The sequence below is a fragment of the Xiphias gladius genome, chromosome 1, assembly GCF_016859285.1.
Source record: "Xiphias gladius isolate SHS-SW01 ecotype Sanya breed wild chromosome 1, ASM1685928v1, whole genome shotgun sequence".
Classification (NCBI taxonomy): domain Eukaryota; kingdom Metazoa; phylum Chordata; class Actinopteri; order Istiophoriformes; family Xiphiidae; genus Xiphias; species Xiphias gladius.
The window spans coordinates 21331103-21350330 of NC_053400.1; the positions used below are offsets into that span (position 1 = coordinate 21331103).

At 40.1% G+C, this 19228-nt stretch overlaps 1 protein-coding gene across 4 annotated transcripts in view; it reads left to right on the forward strand.

Moving 5' to 3' along the window:
- apba2b (amyloid beta (A4) precursor protein-binding, family A, member 2b) overlaps positions 1-19228 on the forward strand; it is a 62101-nt gene that overhangs the window by 23437 nt on the left and 19436 nt on the right. For all 4 annotated transcript variants that reach the window (XM_040130412.1, XM_040130421.1, XM_040130403.1 and 1 more), the window contains 2 exons: positions 14565-15059; positions 16265-17313. In XM_040130412.1, coding sequence (XP_039986346.1) covers positions 14585-15059; positions 16265-17313 — 1524 coding nt within the window. In that variant the 5' untranslated portion in view covers positions 14565-14584. The remainder of the gene's footprint in view (positions 1-14564; positions 15060-16264; positions 17314-19228) is intronic.

Below are 19228 nucleotides of genomic sequence, written 5' to 3' on the forward strand. Positions count from 1 at the left end.
TAGCTTTGAATCATACATTATTACATAGCAGGCCCGCCTTCTCTGTCAAACTGCAGTTGCTGCTATGATGATTGTCTCCTTGTTTTCTCCAGGCTTCCACATCTGAAAAGATTCCCCAACCTCATTAGCATAGCTTTATAGTTGATATGAAGAGATTCACAGATGGTGTTTCTATCTCTCAAAACTAAATGCACTTTAAAAAAAAAAAAAAAAACCTTTGTAGATTATGCAACATACATGAATAGATTTTATATTTTTGAAATTTGAATGTATAAAAGAACAGCTGCTGGGGAATACGGAAAACATACAGAGCTGCTATTGGGACATGAGGGCGTGTGGGTGTGGTGTGTGTGGGTGGAGGTGGGCAGATTTCAATCTTCCAGCTTGACTGTGTGTTTCCCTTGGGTTCAGTAAAGCATAAAGGATGTTGGGAGATGTGACACCCTCTCCTGAACCTGCCATCACTTCAGGAGGATTGATGTGACAACCATGCACACACATGCACATACCATACTCAGATGCAACAAACTAAAGCCACTGTGTCAACGAGCACACATTGTCATACAGATTTAAGACACAAATACACAAATGCACACATTTGTGCACACACAGATAAGCAAAATGTCATTGCAACTTGGGACCAGACTGATTATCAAAACCAAGCTTCTTTGTGTCTGTCTGTCAGTCTTTTGTTCTTGTCAGGGGGCGTGCTGCTCCTCCTTGTGGCCGAGCAGGCGCTGTCTGTGTGATTAATCCTCAGCCTGTCAGCTGGCCAGGAGTGATACTGAAACCAAACAAAAAACTCACATAAAGCTTAGCACTGGGCATGCTCTCATGGTCTGTTTCAGGATGTGCAGACGTGTGCAGGTTGGACTGGCAAATCACATCACTGCAAAGCAAAGAGGAGGTAAAGCATTTTTTTTTTCAGGGGCAAACACTAACACTGAGCACCAAGCTCAGGGTTTGTTTTCAATTTATGGTTAATTACAGAAAACATTTTGGTGTTTTGTTTTCAAGGCATTTCAGTGAGAAATGCATGTAGCCTAAGCAAGCATTTATAAATTTGGAAAAAGGCAGGCTAGGGCTGATGTAGTGCGCACTACAGTGTGAGTGTGTCTATTCACTTGTACGATGTGAAAGTTGATGAATATATTTCTTCCTCTTTTCCCTGAGGGGCTATGTGATTGACTGAACCCAGAAGTTATTTCATGTGCCTGCCACCAAACTGCATTAGCGGGCCCAGCCGTTACCACTCAGCCTGTCTCTCAACAAGATAACGGGATATTTCCTGGCCCACTATCACTTGCTGTGTTCTGTGCTGTCACTGAATACAATGACCATCACCACATTCAATGAATATTATTAGCGTTTTTCTCAAGAATCTGTCAGTGTGGATGACAGCTTTGTGGGAGTAGAACTACACACTGTTTTTGCCATGGTCTGATATCTGAGCTGACTCTTTGAGAATAGAGTTGATACTGCCGTGCCTTGTCTTGTCTAAATGCAATTATGAGGCAGCTGTCGAACGTCTAATATCGCCAGTGATTAACAAGAAGTCACCTGGCTCAGCAGTTTCAAGCCGCCGCTGCTGGTTTGAAAGGACCTGACAGAGGTTAAGAGAGTGAAGGCTGCTGAGAAATTACTGCTGTTGATTAAAAGTTGACAAAGAATGAGGATTAGAGGCCTGAGTGGAGAGCTGTCCCTGGAAAAAAGTCAATAAGAAGCAGGACCTCTAACTGAGGGATCAGGTGGACCATTGTGTCAGCTAGGGAGAAAGTCTCACTTTCATCTCTTCAGGCTGTAAGTGACTTTTCAGGAAGAATGACAGGTCAGTATAGCAGACCAGTATAAGTTAGTGGTATTGTCCATCCTGCTGTCTGGCTGTTTGCCAAAGTCCATACAATATGAAATAGCTACCTTTCATCCTGTGACATTTCTTTCTGTGGTTTTACTCATTGAAGGGTTGGAACTAATGCTAAGTGGAAACCACAAAATCCTATTAACACTTAAGACAGAACCGTGGATATGTTCCAGAAGTACCAAAGTAATGACAGTTGTATAAATGCTATGCTGGAGTATTATAACAGTTTCATAATTAGTCCAATTAGCCCTCACGGTCATACAATATGAAGTTTGCTTATTTATATGCATTTGTCATATGATAGAGTCACCACTGACTGGATTTTGATAAAATTATGGGATTTGATGCATCAGCCCACTGAATTATGCTCTGATCAAACTGACAATGATTGATTCAACGGATCTGCTACAGTTACAAAGAATGTTCAAATTTACTTGTAGTATACTTGTGCCAACATGAGTGTTTCCGTACTGACACAAGAATGGTACTTTTTTTTTTTTGTCTTTTAATTTTTGTCTTGAAAAATTCATTTTTTTTCATTTATCATAGGAAGTCAAATATCTCAATTATTACATTTTAAACAGGTGATACATTTATCAAATCCATGTTGTCATTATTTGTCAATGTAATGAAAACCCAGCGAAAGCAAGATTATTAACTGTTTTTAACAAATTTCCTTGCAGAAAACATGAACTAATCAGATCTGCAGCTCATACTGCCAGCTGTACAAAAGCCTCTAAGATCCCAAGCTTATGACTTGACCATCACAGCAGCAAGTCTGCAATTCCTGCGAGTAACATTTGATATGTAAATCTGTGCCACTGTAGTTTTTTGAAAGTGTGACCTCCAGCAGTAAAGTTTGTCAACCTACAGTGTATACTGTTTGGTCTCAAATTACTGATGAAAGTACAAAAATGAAAGAATTTGCACAAACAACATCTGTTTTCCTAAATTTAAAATTTGATAATGACTCCATATATACTGATTATTTAAACTACTAAATAGAAAGTTTTGTGAAAAAAAGAGACTTTTTGCTTTTCAGATAACTTTTCAATCTCACTTCTCATTTCCTGAGATTTATGTACTCTTTCCTGTTTTTGTCAGGACTTTGAATCTCTCTTACACACACAACAACACACACTAACTCACACACACAAATGACTAACCCCAACTCCAAATTTTATCAGCAGACAGAACAAACAACCATAGTTTTTAATAAGCAGTATCTCCATAATCTTTATTATCTCCCTAGTTTTTTATTTGGCTATTTGATTAATATCCATTTATTTTGTAGTCAGATTTCAGCCTGGTTGGGAGAAAGCAGTGTGAGAGGATTTTGTCATTATCTCCAAACAAAAATGTTTTTCCTGGTGCTACCATGTTGATGTGTGTGCAGTGGTGGCAGTAATTAAAATGAATGGGTGTTAGTGTGATATCAAGGCTGCTTTTGCTGTTTTACACCAAGTTCATAATTTTTCATATTAAAATAGCTTAATACTTTTACCTGTCTCACGCTCACTCATTCCCTCTCATCAGTAACCAAACCCAGTTAACATCTTAAATTATACCCTGTGAAATCACCCCAGTATCTGTCTCCCTCTGGGGACATTTAGCTGTATGTAGCATTTAGATATGTTTCATGTTTCTTCTTAAAATGTAGGCCAACCTAGCCACATAGGCCACCTGGCCAGGCTCAGAGCCCACAAACTGAAGTACGTGTTCATACTGTGAGTTAACATGGGGGATTGTTTGCTCTGGTTGTATCTAGCGGTCACTTGCAACAAGCTTTAAAAAGGCAAACTCAGTATTGTTCTCCTGCTGTTCTTTTTTTGGCAAATATGTTTGTTGACTTTGGCGTTCCCAACACACTTTTGGTATTTTTGTGGCCAGGCTTCCCTGTCGCGAATGTGGTACACTTGGATACGGGCTGGGTTCAGAGAGAATGTATTATCCTTCATTATAGGTGGCCATATTAGAAGCTGTGACAGTCAGATCCAGGCACATTCATTATTTTGATCCCCGTCATGACACACTGACAGTTTGGGAATTGTGTGGACATTTTTGCTGGAACACCACTGTAAAATGTAACCTGAACAGTCTCTCTATCAAATCAAGCTCGGTGCAGCCACATATCTACCTCTGTATTGCGTTTTGCACAAATTGTAACAAGCAGATCTGCCTGGCGTATTTGTGGCTTGACAGTGTGAAACATCACTCCAGTTATAGACCGTTGATGAAACCGATACTCCTCCCGTCAGATGGCTTTTAAAAGAGTAAAGTAAAGGCCTTCATGGCAAAGCCCAAGGATACCAAACCGGTCAAACAAATAACCTCGGTGCGCTACAGGAAACAGTGTGTGTTCCGCAACCTGAGCCAATCGGAGAGTAGAGTCCTAAGAGTCTAAACCCAGGCTAGCGGCTCTGTGTGGCTGTACTTAGGCACAGCGGTGCCTTGAACTAAATGCTAAGGTCAACATGCTCATAACGACAATGCAAACACACTGAAGTTTAGCAGGTGTAATGCAAGCAGGTACAATGTTCACCATCAGGGTTTAGTTAGCATGCTAAAATTTACTAATTAACTAAACCAAACACAAAGTACAGCTGAGCCTTATGGGAATGTCATTAATTTTGCAGATATTTGATCATAAATTTGACAAAATCAGATTTTTGTCCTGATGATGGTGCTAGAGGAACTGTCAGGGGATCACCAAACATAATACAATTGGTGGACTGACTGACTTTGGCATCCCTAGAGCCACAAAAAACAAACATCACTGGAAAAACAAACATCAACAAAGCAAAGGATACAATTTGGGTATATTTCTTTCTCTACTACCTTAATGTCCATATTATCTTTAGTTTCATGCAGATCTGGGCAAGGCCTCCCCTTTAGTCTTGTCTTTGACACTGTTTTACACCACTGTGATGTGTCTGGAGGCTTGTCGCTTGTGTTCTTGAAGCTAAAGAATGTGGTCCGATGAGGCTGAGCCACCCAAAAATGATGTCCGTGTGGTAGTTTCACTCTGCTTTCATTTGTTGTGTGGCAGCAAAATTACTCTATACCAAAAGTGATTCTGTTTCATTTGTTTCCAAAACTCATTAAAAAAGGCTACATAAGCCAAGTTGCATTGTTTGAATAATGTGTGAATGCATGTGATTTGTTCTGTAGAAGGGGTTATTTGATGATTGGCTGAGACGGTCCTCCTCTGAGAGACTGCACTGGAAAACAAAGAGTTGCCATGGTAACAGTCAAGGGTGAAGGAGGAGGGTGTGTCTGTGGTGTTGTGCTTGAAGTGGCGAGATGGACATTGGCAGAATGGCAGCGGAGCGAGCCATTCGTTCTGTCGTCCTGTGCCATTCGTGCAGCTCACCAAGTCTCTGCTTTCCTTCTCTTCCTGTCTCCTGCATTGCTCTCTTGTTGTCGTCCCAAAGTGAGTGGGAGGCTGAAAGGAGAACAAACGCTGAATGTCAATGAGACAGCTGAGAGGAAACTCATTTTCTCGCTCTGTCTCTCTCTCTCTGAGAGTGCTTTTATTCTTTATTTACAAGCCGCATAACTCAGCATGGTCAGGTTGTTAAACAATTTATCAACATAATGTATATTTAATGATGTGGAAGTGTTGTAAGGGTAGTTTAATTAGTTATACAGTTAAATGTTAACAAGATCACGTGATCAGAGCTGACCCTAATAAAGATGACAGATGATTGGCAGCAGTGATTATTTCATGGACCATAGACTTTGTTACATGCTTGATTTCTCAGAAATTCAGATTCTCCCCATCATGCTTGGATGTTCTCTGTTCCTTATGGACGCTTCATCGATATGGTACATTAGGAAATGGGTATATTGTAGTTGCTCTACTTTCAGTGAAAGAGAACGCAGGACAGCCGTTTTGGTAAATAGTGGACATCCCAGTTAAAAGGACCAAGGCTGGCTTCTTTCCCAGTTTTGGCTTTATTTGTTGGAACAATAATCAACCAAAGGAGTTGATGTCTTACATTTTTCATAATCTGGCCGACACAGTGACTGTCTTCTGCAGATTTTTCTGTCTTTTCTCCTTCCAGAATGAATACAGTAAATAAAAGCACCTGATTTTATAGCTTAATAATGAGCCATGTAATGGAGGCAGGATAATAGTGTAAGTGTGATCACATAGGTAGGGTGATGTTACCATCACATAGGTATCATTTTGTCATAGTTGCAAGGGGCTACAGACTATCCCAACATGCCTTGGGTGAGAAGCAGACCAGCAGTGACTTCAGGACAGCCACAACTGATGCTGAACACCTGCCAAAGCGCCGTACCCCCCTATATGGAGTGAAGTACACCATAACCCTAGCCCAATACTAATATGATGTCTAATATGAATTTATATCAGCCATAAAGGATTGGTAATTTTATTCTATACTTATTAAATGTGGTTTAACTGAGTTTGGATGAGTTTATCCCGCATTACATCCCTGTAGACCCCTAAAGAACAGGAATAGCTATTGTGATGGGAAAATGTTTGTTTCTCATTTGATTATGTTCTATTTTTCCTTTAATGTGTGTTTCCCCTTCCTGTTTAAACAGTTGACCCATGTCCTGTCAACTGAGGCCGATGTTCTTTCTTTTGAGCTAAGGTTGTTTGAATGAACTGTACGAACTGATTCTGGTAAACGGATGGAGGCCAGAACTTGTTGATCTTCTCAAAGATTCTTCAGGAGAGGGAATGGAACCTGCATGAGTTTAGACAAACTCATGCAGTGCCTACATGACCACAATTGTATTTAAAGACAGGATTCTCCTATTGACAGAGTCCAGTCTCTGAAACCTCTGTGGTGGAGAGAGACTGCACCCTATTTGGCCAAATAGTACTGAAGAGCTTGTCTCTGTCTCTGTTTCATGATCATTGCTGATTATTGCTGGTTGTTCACTGTAATTCATTTAATATTCTGTAATAAATTCTTAGAATATCAGTAGACTTTCTTTACTTCCTCACCATAGAGGAGATTTTGCCTCTACAGCTATAGCAGATGTATTTATGCAGGCATTTTTGTGTGTTATCAGTTTTTTAAAAGCAAAAAATTGTAAGTTCTGTATATATTTTTCTCTGCAAGTGTGTGTGTGTGTGTGTCTGTTTGAGCAGAAGAGGGAGAGAGAGAGAGAGCACCATGCAGAAAGCACACTTCAATTGAAATAGCAATTTCCTCTGTAGCAGTAGGTAGCCAGGTCTTCATTTTTAAAAGAAATGAAATAGAGAAGATTTCTTTCTCTCCAATCTCACTTTCTCTCTGGAAACTCACAGTGAACTCCTCCATACTCCATTCCTGTTTGTCTGCTTTTAACTTTAAATTCAGCATTTTTTTCCCTTTTCCTGTGAAAAATGAGCCACAAGCAGAGATAACATTTAGCTCCAAAAGCACAGAATGAAAATGTATAATGTAATGATTTAGACCGCACCACCCACAGAAACATAGCAGAATTTATTAAGTGTTAACAGTTACAAGTTTAGTTTTAAACGTGCACATTAGAGCAATCTGTTCTGATTTTAAACGAAATAACAATTTTAATAATATGAAATAGAATTACTTGGATCCTTACAGACTCCACAATTTTTCACACTGAAGTCCATAAAAGTTGATGCGAGGCACTGGTTACACAACAGAGATATCATCAACATTACTGTTTAACTGGTGTTACAAGAGTTTTTTCAGAGGAGACCCAACAAATATTGCTTTTCTATTATTTATGGTCCCTTCAGCTTATGTTTGGTTACTTTGGTAAACAGTGCTACTTGTTTCTGTCACAGCAACAAGCACTAGAATCAGTCTGCCTTCAGTCAGTCAGTTGGGACAGCTGCATGTTACAAGTAGTATTATAAGAGGAGGTAATGTAGACTAAAGATCACAACTTTAAAAAAAATAATAAAAAATTGGTCTAAATAATCATAAGTGTTCATTAAGTCTACCACACAGCAAAAGCAGTGAGAGTGAATCAAAACTGTAAAGTTGTGAGCCACACAGCTAAATAATGAGCTGAAACTCAACTTTTGCTCAGACAACTCTCTGTGTATTACATATGTCAGGGACCGGATGTAAAGTGTTTGGTGACACCCTTTACCTGGTTAGACCTCAGAAAAAGATGAAAAAAAAGTGTAGTAGATAGAAAAGATAAAGCATCAGAGGCAGAGCAGAAGGAGCGAGAAAGACCACACAAGGTGGAGCCTCACTGGCTGGAAAAGAAGCTGTGATTCGGTCATATGCAGAAAATATCAAGATATTTTACAGAAAATGCAGAGAATTTCTCAGTTATGTAGAAATGTCAGAAGAATCAACTGCAGGTTAAACGACTGTTACCAAAAAAGTCAAATACGGACAGAGTGAGACACTCATGGGTCAGTAACTTTGAAATGCCAGTGGTCCAGCTCACGCTGCAGCTAACAATGTTTACCCTTGTGGCGATTGCAGCTGTCTTCTGATTATAAGATGTATCAGTACTGAATGATGCACCACCTTACCAGTAAGCCACTGCCTCCACTCCCACTCCTCCACTTTTACTCCACAGAGCTCACATACCTTTTTGCCATTAATTGATAATGTTTGTAGTTACTAGAAAGCTGAGCCTGAAGCAAACATGTCAAGAAATGAGGCACCGGAAATTAATTTCAGTGATCAGTTTCAACACAAAACATGTTTGATGTAGAATTTTGTGAGGAAAAGAGCATGAAAAATACAGACCGGGCCAATTTGGACAAGATTAACATTTCTTAGTATCACTTTAAAAATGAAATTATGACCTTCATAAAGAAACTAGTCCTGTCTGAATATGGTTTAGGTTTGCACAACATTATTGAAGCTAGGGTGGGGCTAAATAGTTCAAATTAATATCGCAACATTAATAACATACGATTTCTAATACTGATATTTATCACAATATGCTAACTGTATGCAAAACATTTCAAATAATAATAATAAAGCTGTTACTCTTAAAATAAGAACGTAAATAAAACCAGCAGCTGAAAATCTTTGTTTTGAAACGCTACTTTTCGGCCAGGTTTTGAAGTTCTTAGTTTATAGTTTATTAAAATCTGCTGAGAATGATTAATTTGAACAACAGAGTTTTGTATGTTCATATCACCATGATAGGAAAAGTTGATAAATGATATGACAAATGAATTATTTCCAAGCCCTAGATGAACCACCCTTTTGATGGAAAACATTAAAAAGCAGATGTGTCAGAGAGTGGTCATTGCTGTGTCATGCTTTCACCCCTCCACGTACCTGAATGTTGGAGCTGTCAATGATTTTTGATTTTTAATTTCCCACACTCTAATAGGATTTATTAATTCATATGCTAATGGGATCCATGGAGATACATAATTCTGTCCTACAAGAATTGCTATGTTAGAGTTTGGCTGATACTCTTCTTTCTTCATGGTTCTTTCCCACTGTCATCAGTCCTGTCTTCCTTTTTTCTTCTCTGCTGTAGACTGATTGTCTAATGTACTAGTATGAACGGAGGTCATAACTTAGAATTCAAGGCAGACATATATTAGTATTCCCAAGGCCCACACTCTGACCGAGCCATCTGCTGTTTTCGGACTACTTCGCTCGCCCTCTGTCCACATACACACATTACACACACACGGACACATCTTTAATACATGTGTCTAGCAAACAAGGAGAGTGTCTGAGGGTAATTTAAAGCTTTATCTTGCTGTAGCTGAAGCGTTTTGTGGCGGACATGAATTGGTCTGTCTGTGGAGACAGCCCTGCACAAGTGGTCCCCAGCTGCAGCTCAAAACAGACAATTGGGATACTGCAGGATGGCAGGCTGGTGTGCAGTTAGTAGTGCCTGTGTGTGTCGAGCCTTTTTTGTAATGAAGGTAACAGCTTGAATCAGTGCCTACATTGCAGCACATTTATGTGGGAGACAGATACTTTTGGTTGTGTATGTGTGTGTGTGTGTGTGCAGCGGGCTGTAGAAAGAAGTATACAGTGATGGAGCCAGCTGGATTCTGATTTCTTTATGCGCCAATCATTGATTCATTTTCTTTAGCCTCCCCATTTCTATTCAGGTTCCCGTGGGGCTGGAGCATACCCCTTCATACTTAGGCAGTACAGTATTTTAAACTTACATTTGTAGTCATGTGCAATTACAAAATCTTGTAGGAGGGAGCCGCAACAATATAAGAACATACCAACTTCACACAGGACTTATTTTGACATATTTAAGTTGTGGAGGAAGGGCCGTCCTTGTGACCTATGGCTTAAGATGTTGACCATGTAACTGCAGTATCCTCAGGTTGAGTCTGACCAAGTGCTCTGCCAGATCTTAAATAAATAAAAAAAAAAAAAAACTGCTGTAGAGCAAGAATTAACAATTTTATGTATCTTGTCAAATAGCACGGGGTGGACAGGAAAGGTGGAAAAATATAAAAAAAACCCTCAGGAGACACTCTGAATTTATTCTTTAATAAAGTTAGTGAGATACAATCCCAAAGATTTAAGACTACCTACAAATTTGTCTGCAATTTATACCAGAAATTTACTGGGAAAACCCTAGAATTTATTTGAGACGTGAACGGATGCAAATAGTAATCACTTTGATCTAGGCTGGGAGAAATGAGATGAAAGGCGTGGTCAAAGCCAAGTTCACTTATCTGTGACAAAGGCCAACTGCGTTGCTTCACGTCACCTATGCCACCTAATGTTACATACTGTTTCCCAATATTTCCCATTTCAAGTTGCACAATCCACAGAGACTACAGCTGAAGGCCATCTTACTGCAGATATTCACATACATTTTGTGCCTGTATTAGCAGAAATTACTGGTCAGTAGTCTAATTCAACCCCAAATAACATTATAGAGAGATGAACAACAACACTTAAATGACACTACGATTGTAATTAATCTCGGAACAAATTGAGAATATGTCAGTATGAATATGATAATATAATTGCAACTTGCATTTTACAGTTTTGTCTCATTTGTTTTGCTTGTCAAAGAAGAATAGAAAATATTGAGGTGAAAAATACAGAGAAACTGTACTGCAATAAGGGACAAAACGTATTCAGCAAGGTAGGTCCCCCTCACCGACTTCCTTCTATTGCAATTCAGCATCAACAGCTACCGTCTTGAGCTGAATAGAGCCACCTGTGTGGTCACACATTGCCGATGGCACCTGACCTGACCTGCTGGTGTAGGGGGTTTTCAAAACTATATTATCCTTTAATCACCAACTAGGTGGGAAATCTGGTTGTTGACACTGAAACAAAAAAAGCTGACAATGTGCTTATGAGCAAGGTACTGAGCTACCCTTCCCCTGCAGCTTCAGTGGCTGCTACAAAACAAATATTCTCCTTTCCAAATAAAATTAAGCATGTATTGAGCAGTAGGCATCTCTAATAATAATTAGGATTCTGCCTGTTATGATAAATGCCGTGGAGCATATATGCAAAGTCGTAACTAGTGCGTAAGAATTGCAGTGTTTAGATAGGTATCTTTGTTAGCTAACATGCAAAAAGAAATCCCTAACTTTTCACAAGAAATGGATTAGTATTTTGAAGACGATTATTGTGCTAATACAGTTAAAATGGGGGATGTGAGTTGGTTGGTAAATGGACAAATAGATAAACAAATTGAAAAAAATCATGAAAGTGCAGAAACATCCTCTGTGTATAAGAATGGTTGTACTTGTATTTCATAAAACATTTAAATCTGTTGTAATGGTACTAAACAGGTGGGGCAGATTGGCTATGTGTCTTGTTATGATGACATTACCGTTTATGTACAATTGGCATGCAAATTCAATAAATACAATCATGCTGAAATAAATGCCAAACAAAACAGATTTGGTAAAAAGCCACTTGGCCGGGGACTTATAGGATCTTCGAATTTACATGGCAGTTATATTGGCACTCAGAAAAATTGTAAGAAAAATCCAAAAACATGATGTGAAACACAAATGCGGCAACAGTCAGGCAACACAGTAGCAGAAAATGAAGGTTTTTGAATTTAGGGAGGCAACAAAGAGGAGGTCAAAGGGTATCAGTCCCCAGGGGATGCAGTTACCCATAGTTACCAATCCTTACCCTCAGCTCTAGGGAATTGGACAAGGTGGGGCTGGGTCTCTACAGCAGGATGCTGGGATATAATGTAGAGGAAGAGGGAGGGTGGAGTCAGGGAGGTGCATGCTGTGTAGCAGCTGGTGGGGGAAGGGAGGAGTGAGGAGCAATGGGAGGGAGGAAAGGAAGGAGGACGGGGCCGTTGTTACAGCAGATCCCAATGCTATTGTATACCACATCCCAGCTCGGGACCTCAGGTAAGAGATACAGTCAATAATTATTTTCCTAGATGTCAAAAAGATCATTTTTAAAGTTACTGGCAAAGGTTTGTAGTGAAAACCTTTTATGAGCTGTTTTAAATGATGATCAAATTGCTTCATTAGATGTACATGTTGCTGTATTTCATCATTGTGCATTTACAAATACTGTGATCATTAAACCTTCATGCTAGTGTTGTTTTGAACCAGTCAGCCCAGAACATGGACATTGTGTGAACAAGTAATCTTAGTCCTCCGACTTGGCTACCTGAGGAGCAACCGACTGTGTACGCATGTGTTTGTATGTGTGTGTATTGGCTCCTTTCTGTATTTGTGTGTTTGTGTTTTAGAGAGAATTTCTGTGTGCCAGGTTGTGCAGACCTAATTAACCAGTTTAATCACAGGTATTGGAAAACTTAATTATGGTGAATTAAAATGAGGGGAAGCAGCAAAAAGATCCCTCTGAGGGCAGTTGTTCATGGCAACTGGATAGCGCAACAGAGCGGTTATGGGGACAAAATGCACGACAGGGCACCAAGGGCACAACTGGCAGAAAGAAATATTCAGGACACATACTCTGAACTTTTTTAGTTGGTTCTTAAAATGCAGAACAACTAACAGAAATGTGCTCTTATGGTTTTAATCTTGTCATTTGGTAGTGTGTATGTTGATGTAGCATGTTTTTTTTTTTTGTTTTTTTTTTAAATCTTATTCATGATTTATAGTGTACCTTTGTCTTGTGTGGGTACCTTTTTGTACTGGGGAAAGTAAGCCTACTTGCTTTATATCTTTTTGTTCTCACTTGTCACAATTAGGCCACTCTTGGTTGCTCTGAAAGTAAATGTAACCAATGCTAGAATACCTGCGTGTTCATTTGACTAGATCTTCTGTTTAAAATTCAGCCTTTTTGGGAGAAAGTGATACATTTAATGTTAAGAGTATTGGTTTTTAGTATTGATGTTATGTTTTTTTGCCTTTATTTTGGAGAAAGGTTTGCCAAAACATAAAACGTACCTCCTCAAGATCTTAATGGCAGCAAATTTTTAAAAAAAAGTGTTACCAAATACTCACTTTAGAGAAACCTCCTGCTATTCACCTTGATTATAGACACTTTAAACTGTGTAAAACTCCTTGGAAAAGAAAATTTACACCCTTCAACTACAAAAGATGAGTGAAAAATACTGGATGAAATAGGATTCTTACTTTCAGGAAACAGACATTGATTAATTCCTTTTTTATTTTTTGCATTTTTCTTTATTTCTTCTTTTTGTTTTCACAACTAAGGGAAAAAAACACCTTTTAAATTCCTTTGTAACGAACTGTACATGGGTTGGTGTCTGTGTTAATTGATGAGCCCATCCCAGTCCTTGTGTTTTTGTTCTGGATTTCAGTTTCTCTGTTAAATTTCATTATTATTATTATTATTATTATTACTAATATTACTTTATTATTGTTGTTGTTGTTGATATCATTGTTATTATTATTATTATTAGTAGTAGTAATGGAGTTAGTAGTAGTAGTAGTAGTTGTTGTAGTAGTAGTAAGTGGAAAAGATTGGCCTTGATTTTGATAGTTAAGGTATTGATGTTTTAGAGCTAAAGATGGTAAAATCAGGAACTTATTTCCTTGGGTTTTAACACATACATTGGGCTACTTGCTAACCACAGTAAAAAAACATTTTTCTATCTTCTCTCTTGCTCTACTTAACCAGGTCTTGTATAGGAGTAGTCTTCATTGTTTCCCAGGTTTACCATTCTCACTTAGCAAACTGGAGAATCAATAAAAGTCGTGATTGACTGATCATCTGCAAGCCCAATGGTATCAGTGCACATGTGCAGCACCTATTCTATCTAGAGATGACCTTGATTTATCTATCGATTCTTTGGGTGGCAGTGTCTCAATAGGTTTATGTGCAGGTGGTATGCTTAGAAAGGCTCTACTCTTTATGTCCATCGCTCTAAAGGTGAACCTGTGTAATATCTTGAGCACACTGTTGTATATTTGAAGCCAAAGTTTTGCTATGTATGTATAAGTGTTGCTCTGACTGTGGATAAAGTAAAGCAGAGACTGTTGTGCTCAATTACAGGAATAGATTGGTTTGTCAGGCACTGAAAATATGTTGCAGCTATATGCAAAGTGTAGAAAAATAGTGAGAGAGATAAATTATTAACTACGTTTGTGTGGGCATACTATACATATGTGTTTCATTAAAAAAAATCTACTTTATGCAGATTTTGATGAGGGATGGTATCAATTTGCCTGGCCGGCTGAAACACACAAACACAGAGTTGCACTTTTTGTTCTTCTCTCGTGTATGCATTTGCTCCGGTGGATTAACAGTTGTATTCGATGTTGCTCTAAAGCTGTGCCCCTGTGTCTCTATCCGTTTCCCAGGATCAAACCAATAAAAATGCATGGCCTCTAAGCCGCCAATCATGGCTCATAGGAAGAGGCCAGGGACTAGTGGAGGAAGCAGTATGGCTGCTCCAGGCCCTGTCTCCTGTCCCACCCCTCATCCTACCGAGCCATGTGATCTTAAAGCCCTCCCCCCTCGGCAACGCACAGTCCGCTACCCCAAAGAGTCACATGATCCAAACCACCTCCCACGTTCCTGTAAGGCACAATATTCTTCTCCCAAGTCTCAAGACGTGGGTCACAATCACTCAGATGTGGATGTAGACACAGAGGCTGAAGTGAAGCGGTACAGCAACCAAGAAGATGCAGAGCTGGAGGATCAGCGGCCAGCAACACCCTCCACGCCAGAACATGAACACGACCAAGATGATCATGAGCAGGTGGACTTCCGTGGTGGGGCTGACAGCCTGGATGATGACTCCAGCTCTGACTATATCAACAACACCTCAGATGACGAGGAAGACTATGACGACGGTGAGTGTGACGTCAACAATCATTGTTATTGTTAGCATTGAAAAAATATTTCCTTTCCCTTTCATCGCGATTATTTTCCACTGCCAATTCTACTTATTTTTTAGGTTTCCAATAAGATTTGTTCTGTAGAATGTTGAGGGGGACTGAAAGAGTACCCTTACGCTTGCAGCAGTGATTTTGTTCTGTTTCTTTATCACTGTTGAGCAAAGTCTAAGGTGAAAGAAAATGTAAAAGCATATAGGGGAAAGCAGAAGAATAAATAAAACCTCAAAAGTAACAGTCAAACAGAGACTTCACCATCACTGAAAGTAGATGAAGAGGTTATTCAGGTATTCATACTCCAACATGAGAGTCTTCAGCCATGTGAGCAGTTCAGCAAGCTTGTAGCACTTTAAGCTTAATGCTAACGTCAGCATGCTAACATTCTCAGAATGACAATGCTCATCTGCTGGTGTTCAGCTGGTACAATGTTTACCATGTCCACCATCTTAGTTTAGTGTATTAGCATGCTAAAATTGACTAATTAGTACAAAACAGAACAGCTGAGGCTGATGGCAATGTAAATATTTTTGTAGGTATTTAGTCGAAAATCAAAGTATTGGACTGATTATGATCATCAAAAACATTGTAATTCATCCTTCGGAGGATATGAATATCTGTATTTCATTGCAAAATATGTAATTTATATATACACTATAATTCCATGGCAATGCACCCAATAGTTATTGAGACATTTCAATAAAAAACAAAAATATCAGCCTAATTGTGGCACTAGAGGAAAACTGAGGGAATCACCAAAGTCATGAGGATTCAGCCTCTGTGGACCATGAATGTCTGGGAATTTAATGGCAATACATTCAAGAGTTGTTGAGATGTTTCACTCTGGACCAAAGCAATGGACTGATCAACATTGGCATCCCAGACACATGCCCCTAGCATGGCAGAAAAAAATCACTGGTACTGCCACCCTTGCTAGAAATCATGCAGTTTGGTAAAATGCGCATACAACATCTTTCTTTTGGAGCGTATCTGAAGTCTCCCATATGAAAAAAAACTTGGAAACCATGGCTCCCAGTGTTATGCAATTGTTTGAGATTAATATATAGCGTCAAATATAACATAGTGATTCAGTGATAGTTGTGACTTTTAATAAACAAGCCCTGGACATTAAGAAAAATTTCTCTTTGTGATCATAAACCCTTCAGGACTGGCCGAGGAGGATGAAGGTGTGACTTACTACATCCGCTACTGCCCAGAGGACGACAGCTACCTGGAAGGTATGGATTGCAGCAGCCAGGGAGACTGCAGCCACAGCCAGGGCGACTGCGCCAGCACCATGCAACCGGTCGGACCCCACCCTGATGAATGTAAAGAGACTGTGGAAGGATGGGCCGAGGAGGGAGATGGTGAGGGGGAGGTGAAAGAGGAAGAATGGGTGGAAGATGAGGAGGGAGAGGGAGCAGTGAGGGAAGAGTGGAGAGAAGAGGAAGAAGAGGTGAGGGAAGAGTGGAGAGAGGGAGATGAGGAGGTGAGGGAGGAATGGAGAGAGGATGGCCAGGTCAGGCAGGAGCAGTGGGCAGGACGAGAGAGGCAAAGGGCGGAGGAGTGGGGTGAGGGACAGGGCGAGGTTCGCTGTGAGGTGGTGGAGCAAGATCCGGATGAGCAGATCTACAATGGAAGACCAGAACCCATCCTGGACCTTCATCATCACCATCACCATCATCACCACCACCAAACCTCTCTGCAAGACACCCTGCACACCCGAGAGGAAGAGGAGGAGGCAGAGAGCGAGGAGTACTGCCCTAATGAGGAAGAAGATGAGGAAGGTGATGAGGGGGAGAGACATGCAAGGGCCTACACTGGAGATTATTATGCCCCCGAGGACAATGGGAACTCAGTGCGAGTCTCTCCATACCGTGGCCGTAAATTGCTGGTGGTTGAGGGGGAGATGGGGGAGGAGGCGGAGGAGGACATTGACCAAATTGTTGCTGAGATCAAGATGAGTATGAGCATGGGGAGTCTAAGCAGTGGTACTGACCAAAGCCCAGAGGAGCTGGCGCAGGACCCCGCACCAAGTGACTACCCTCACACCAAGCCTGACGCAGCCCCCTACCCACCAGCTCACCACCGCCACGACAGCAGGCCCAAGTCTCTGAATCTCCCTTCCATGCACCACACTAACCCTGACCTCCAGAGGAGCATCAAGGCACATCCACGCTCACCAGAAGACAGGCAGAGATGGCCACAGGAGCAGGTGAGCTTTTTTTGAAGCAGGGCATTGCTATTGTTTCACATTGTCTACATTCACTTAAGCCAGGATTATACTTCTGTGTCACGATGTACGTCGGACCTGCCATAGGCGTCTCCTGCATGGAATTCGTTTATAGTTAAGCATCCAATAGCAAATATTAACAGGCTACATTGTGGTTTAATTATAGGCCCCAAAGTGATTGTGTTTATGTTCTTTCACTTACTTTGTCATATAAGGTACAGAGACAGTGGGAAGGTTTTTCTTTTTAGCCAACTATTGAAAACAAGACTGTAATCACGTTTACATTCTTGCATTCAGTGTTAGATGAATGGTAATAGTGATCAGACGGTTTGCATTGGAAATGGGTTCAGTTGATTGCAATTTTTTTGTGGTTATATGAAAAAGGAGATGATTGCTGAACCTCTTTTGAGCTTTTCTTGATATGGTCTTTATTATCAATAAGACTAGGTCAAAACCTAGTGTATGGCTGGTCCGCCCTTTATCTGTTTGCTTCTCTCCTACTCTCTATACTCACATATACAATAATACAATACAGCTGAATTCCCACTAAATTTCAGTTCTCATGTTCTCATTTACACGTTATTCTGTTTCTCTTGTCAGACAACAGAACAAGTGTGAAATAGTGAATGAAACGTGGCCCATTAAGACTACATGTTAACCAGCAGTCACTTCCAAGCCATTTCCAAGCTGCTGCTCTGCACTGCTAAAATCCTGATTTAACAACTGCGACATTATCTGACAAAATCACCATACACATAAGTTAAAGACAACAGCTGTGCTCTGATTTCAGCTATATTTTCTTGTAAAATGATCACTCAGTGAGAAAGTTAGAAGCTCATTCACATCTGTGTCAGCTGCTGTGTGGTCAATTGAGTGAGACGCAAAGAGAGATGTGCCTACGGAGGGAAAGCTTGACCTTGCGCTGGCAGGGCGACAAAAATTTGCTAGATTTGTTGCTAGATGCTTTTGTGAAGAAAAGTCACTAAAAGACTGTGAAGATTTGGTAACTCTAGTGACAAAGGCAGTTGGCAACACTGCCTGTAAACACCATCCTGATAACGTAATAGTAACTGTTAGCGCCTATTCATTTTGAAAGAGCAACCGCCAATGGTGTAACTTAGTCACGTGGCATTCAGCTGACCAATGCTGTAACTTTACCATGCACTCAGTCAGTCAGTCAGTCAGTCAGTTCATTATGAACATTCACGTTTATAGGGCTGGCCCAGCTATTGCAGTCCAGACAACAATTTTCATAGGCATCAGAAACATGTAGAAGAGAACACGTTTTCACATGGTGTTTTTGTAGCCTCGATAGCCACAACATGTATTTACAAATTTTGAAAAAAGATGTATGAAGGTACATATTAGCTGTGGTGTGCATACACAATAAAGATTTTTAGCAACAAAATGTTCAAGGGAAAACAAATTTGATAGTTGATGTCGATTAAATTTAAAGCTAATGCAGTTTAATTGTAATGCAAAAGGTATTTTCGATCACCTGAATTTTAGTCTAGTTAAATTTCCGTCTTTAGTCAGCTGAGTCACAGAAGTCAAGGTACGGACAAAGGCTCCAAGATGATTAGGAGGAACATTTTAACATAACAGTAACACAACAATGTTAATATGGTCAGAGCCTAAGCAGAAGATATACTTTATGTTCAGGCTATTTTAATGTGCTGTAGCAGAGACTCTTGCCACTGGGAATGATTAAAAGAGCTTTGTGGTGAGGACCTGGAGATGAGTTACAGGTGAAATAGCTCTTTGCCATCCAGAGAATAGCTGGAGCCTCACCCCTCCCCCATGTTACCTTCAGATGTCCCCCTCCTCATCTCTCTCCCTCTCATAGCCGTGGATGAATGTACACACACTGTACAGATACATCGATAGACTCAAACAC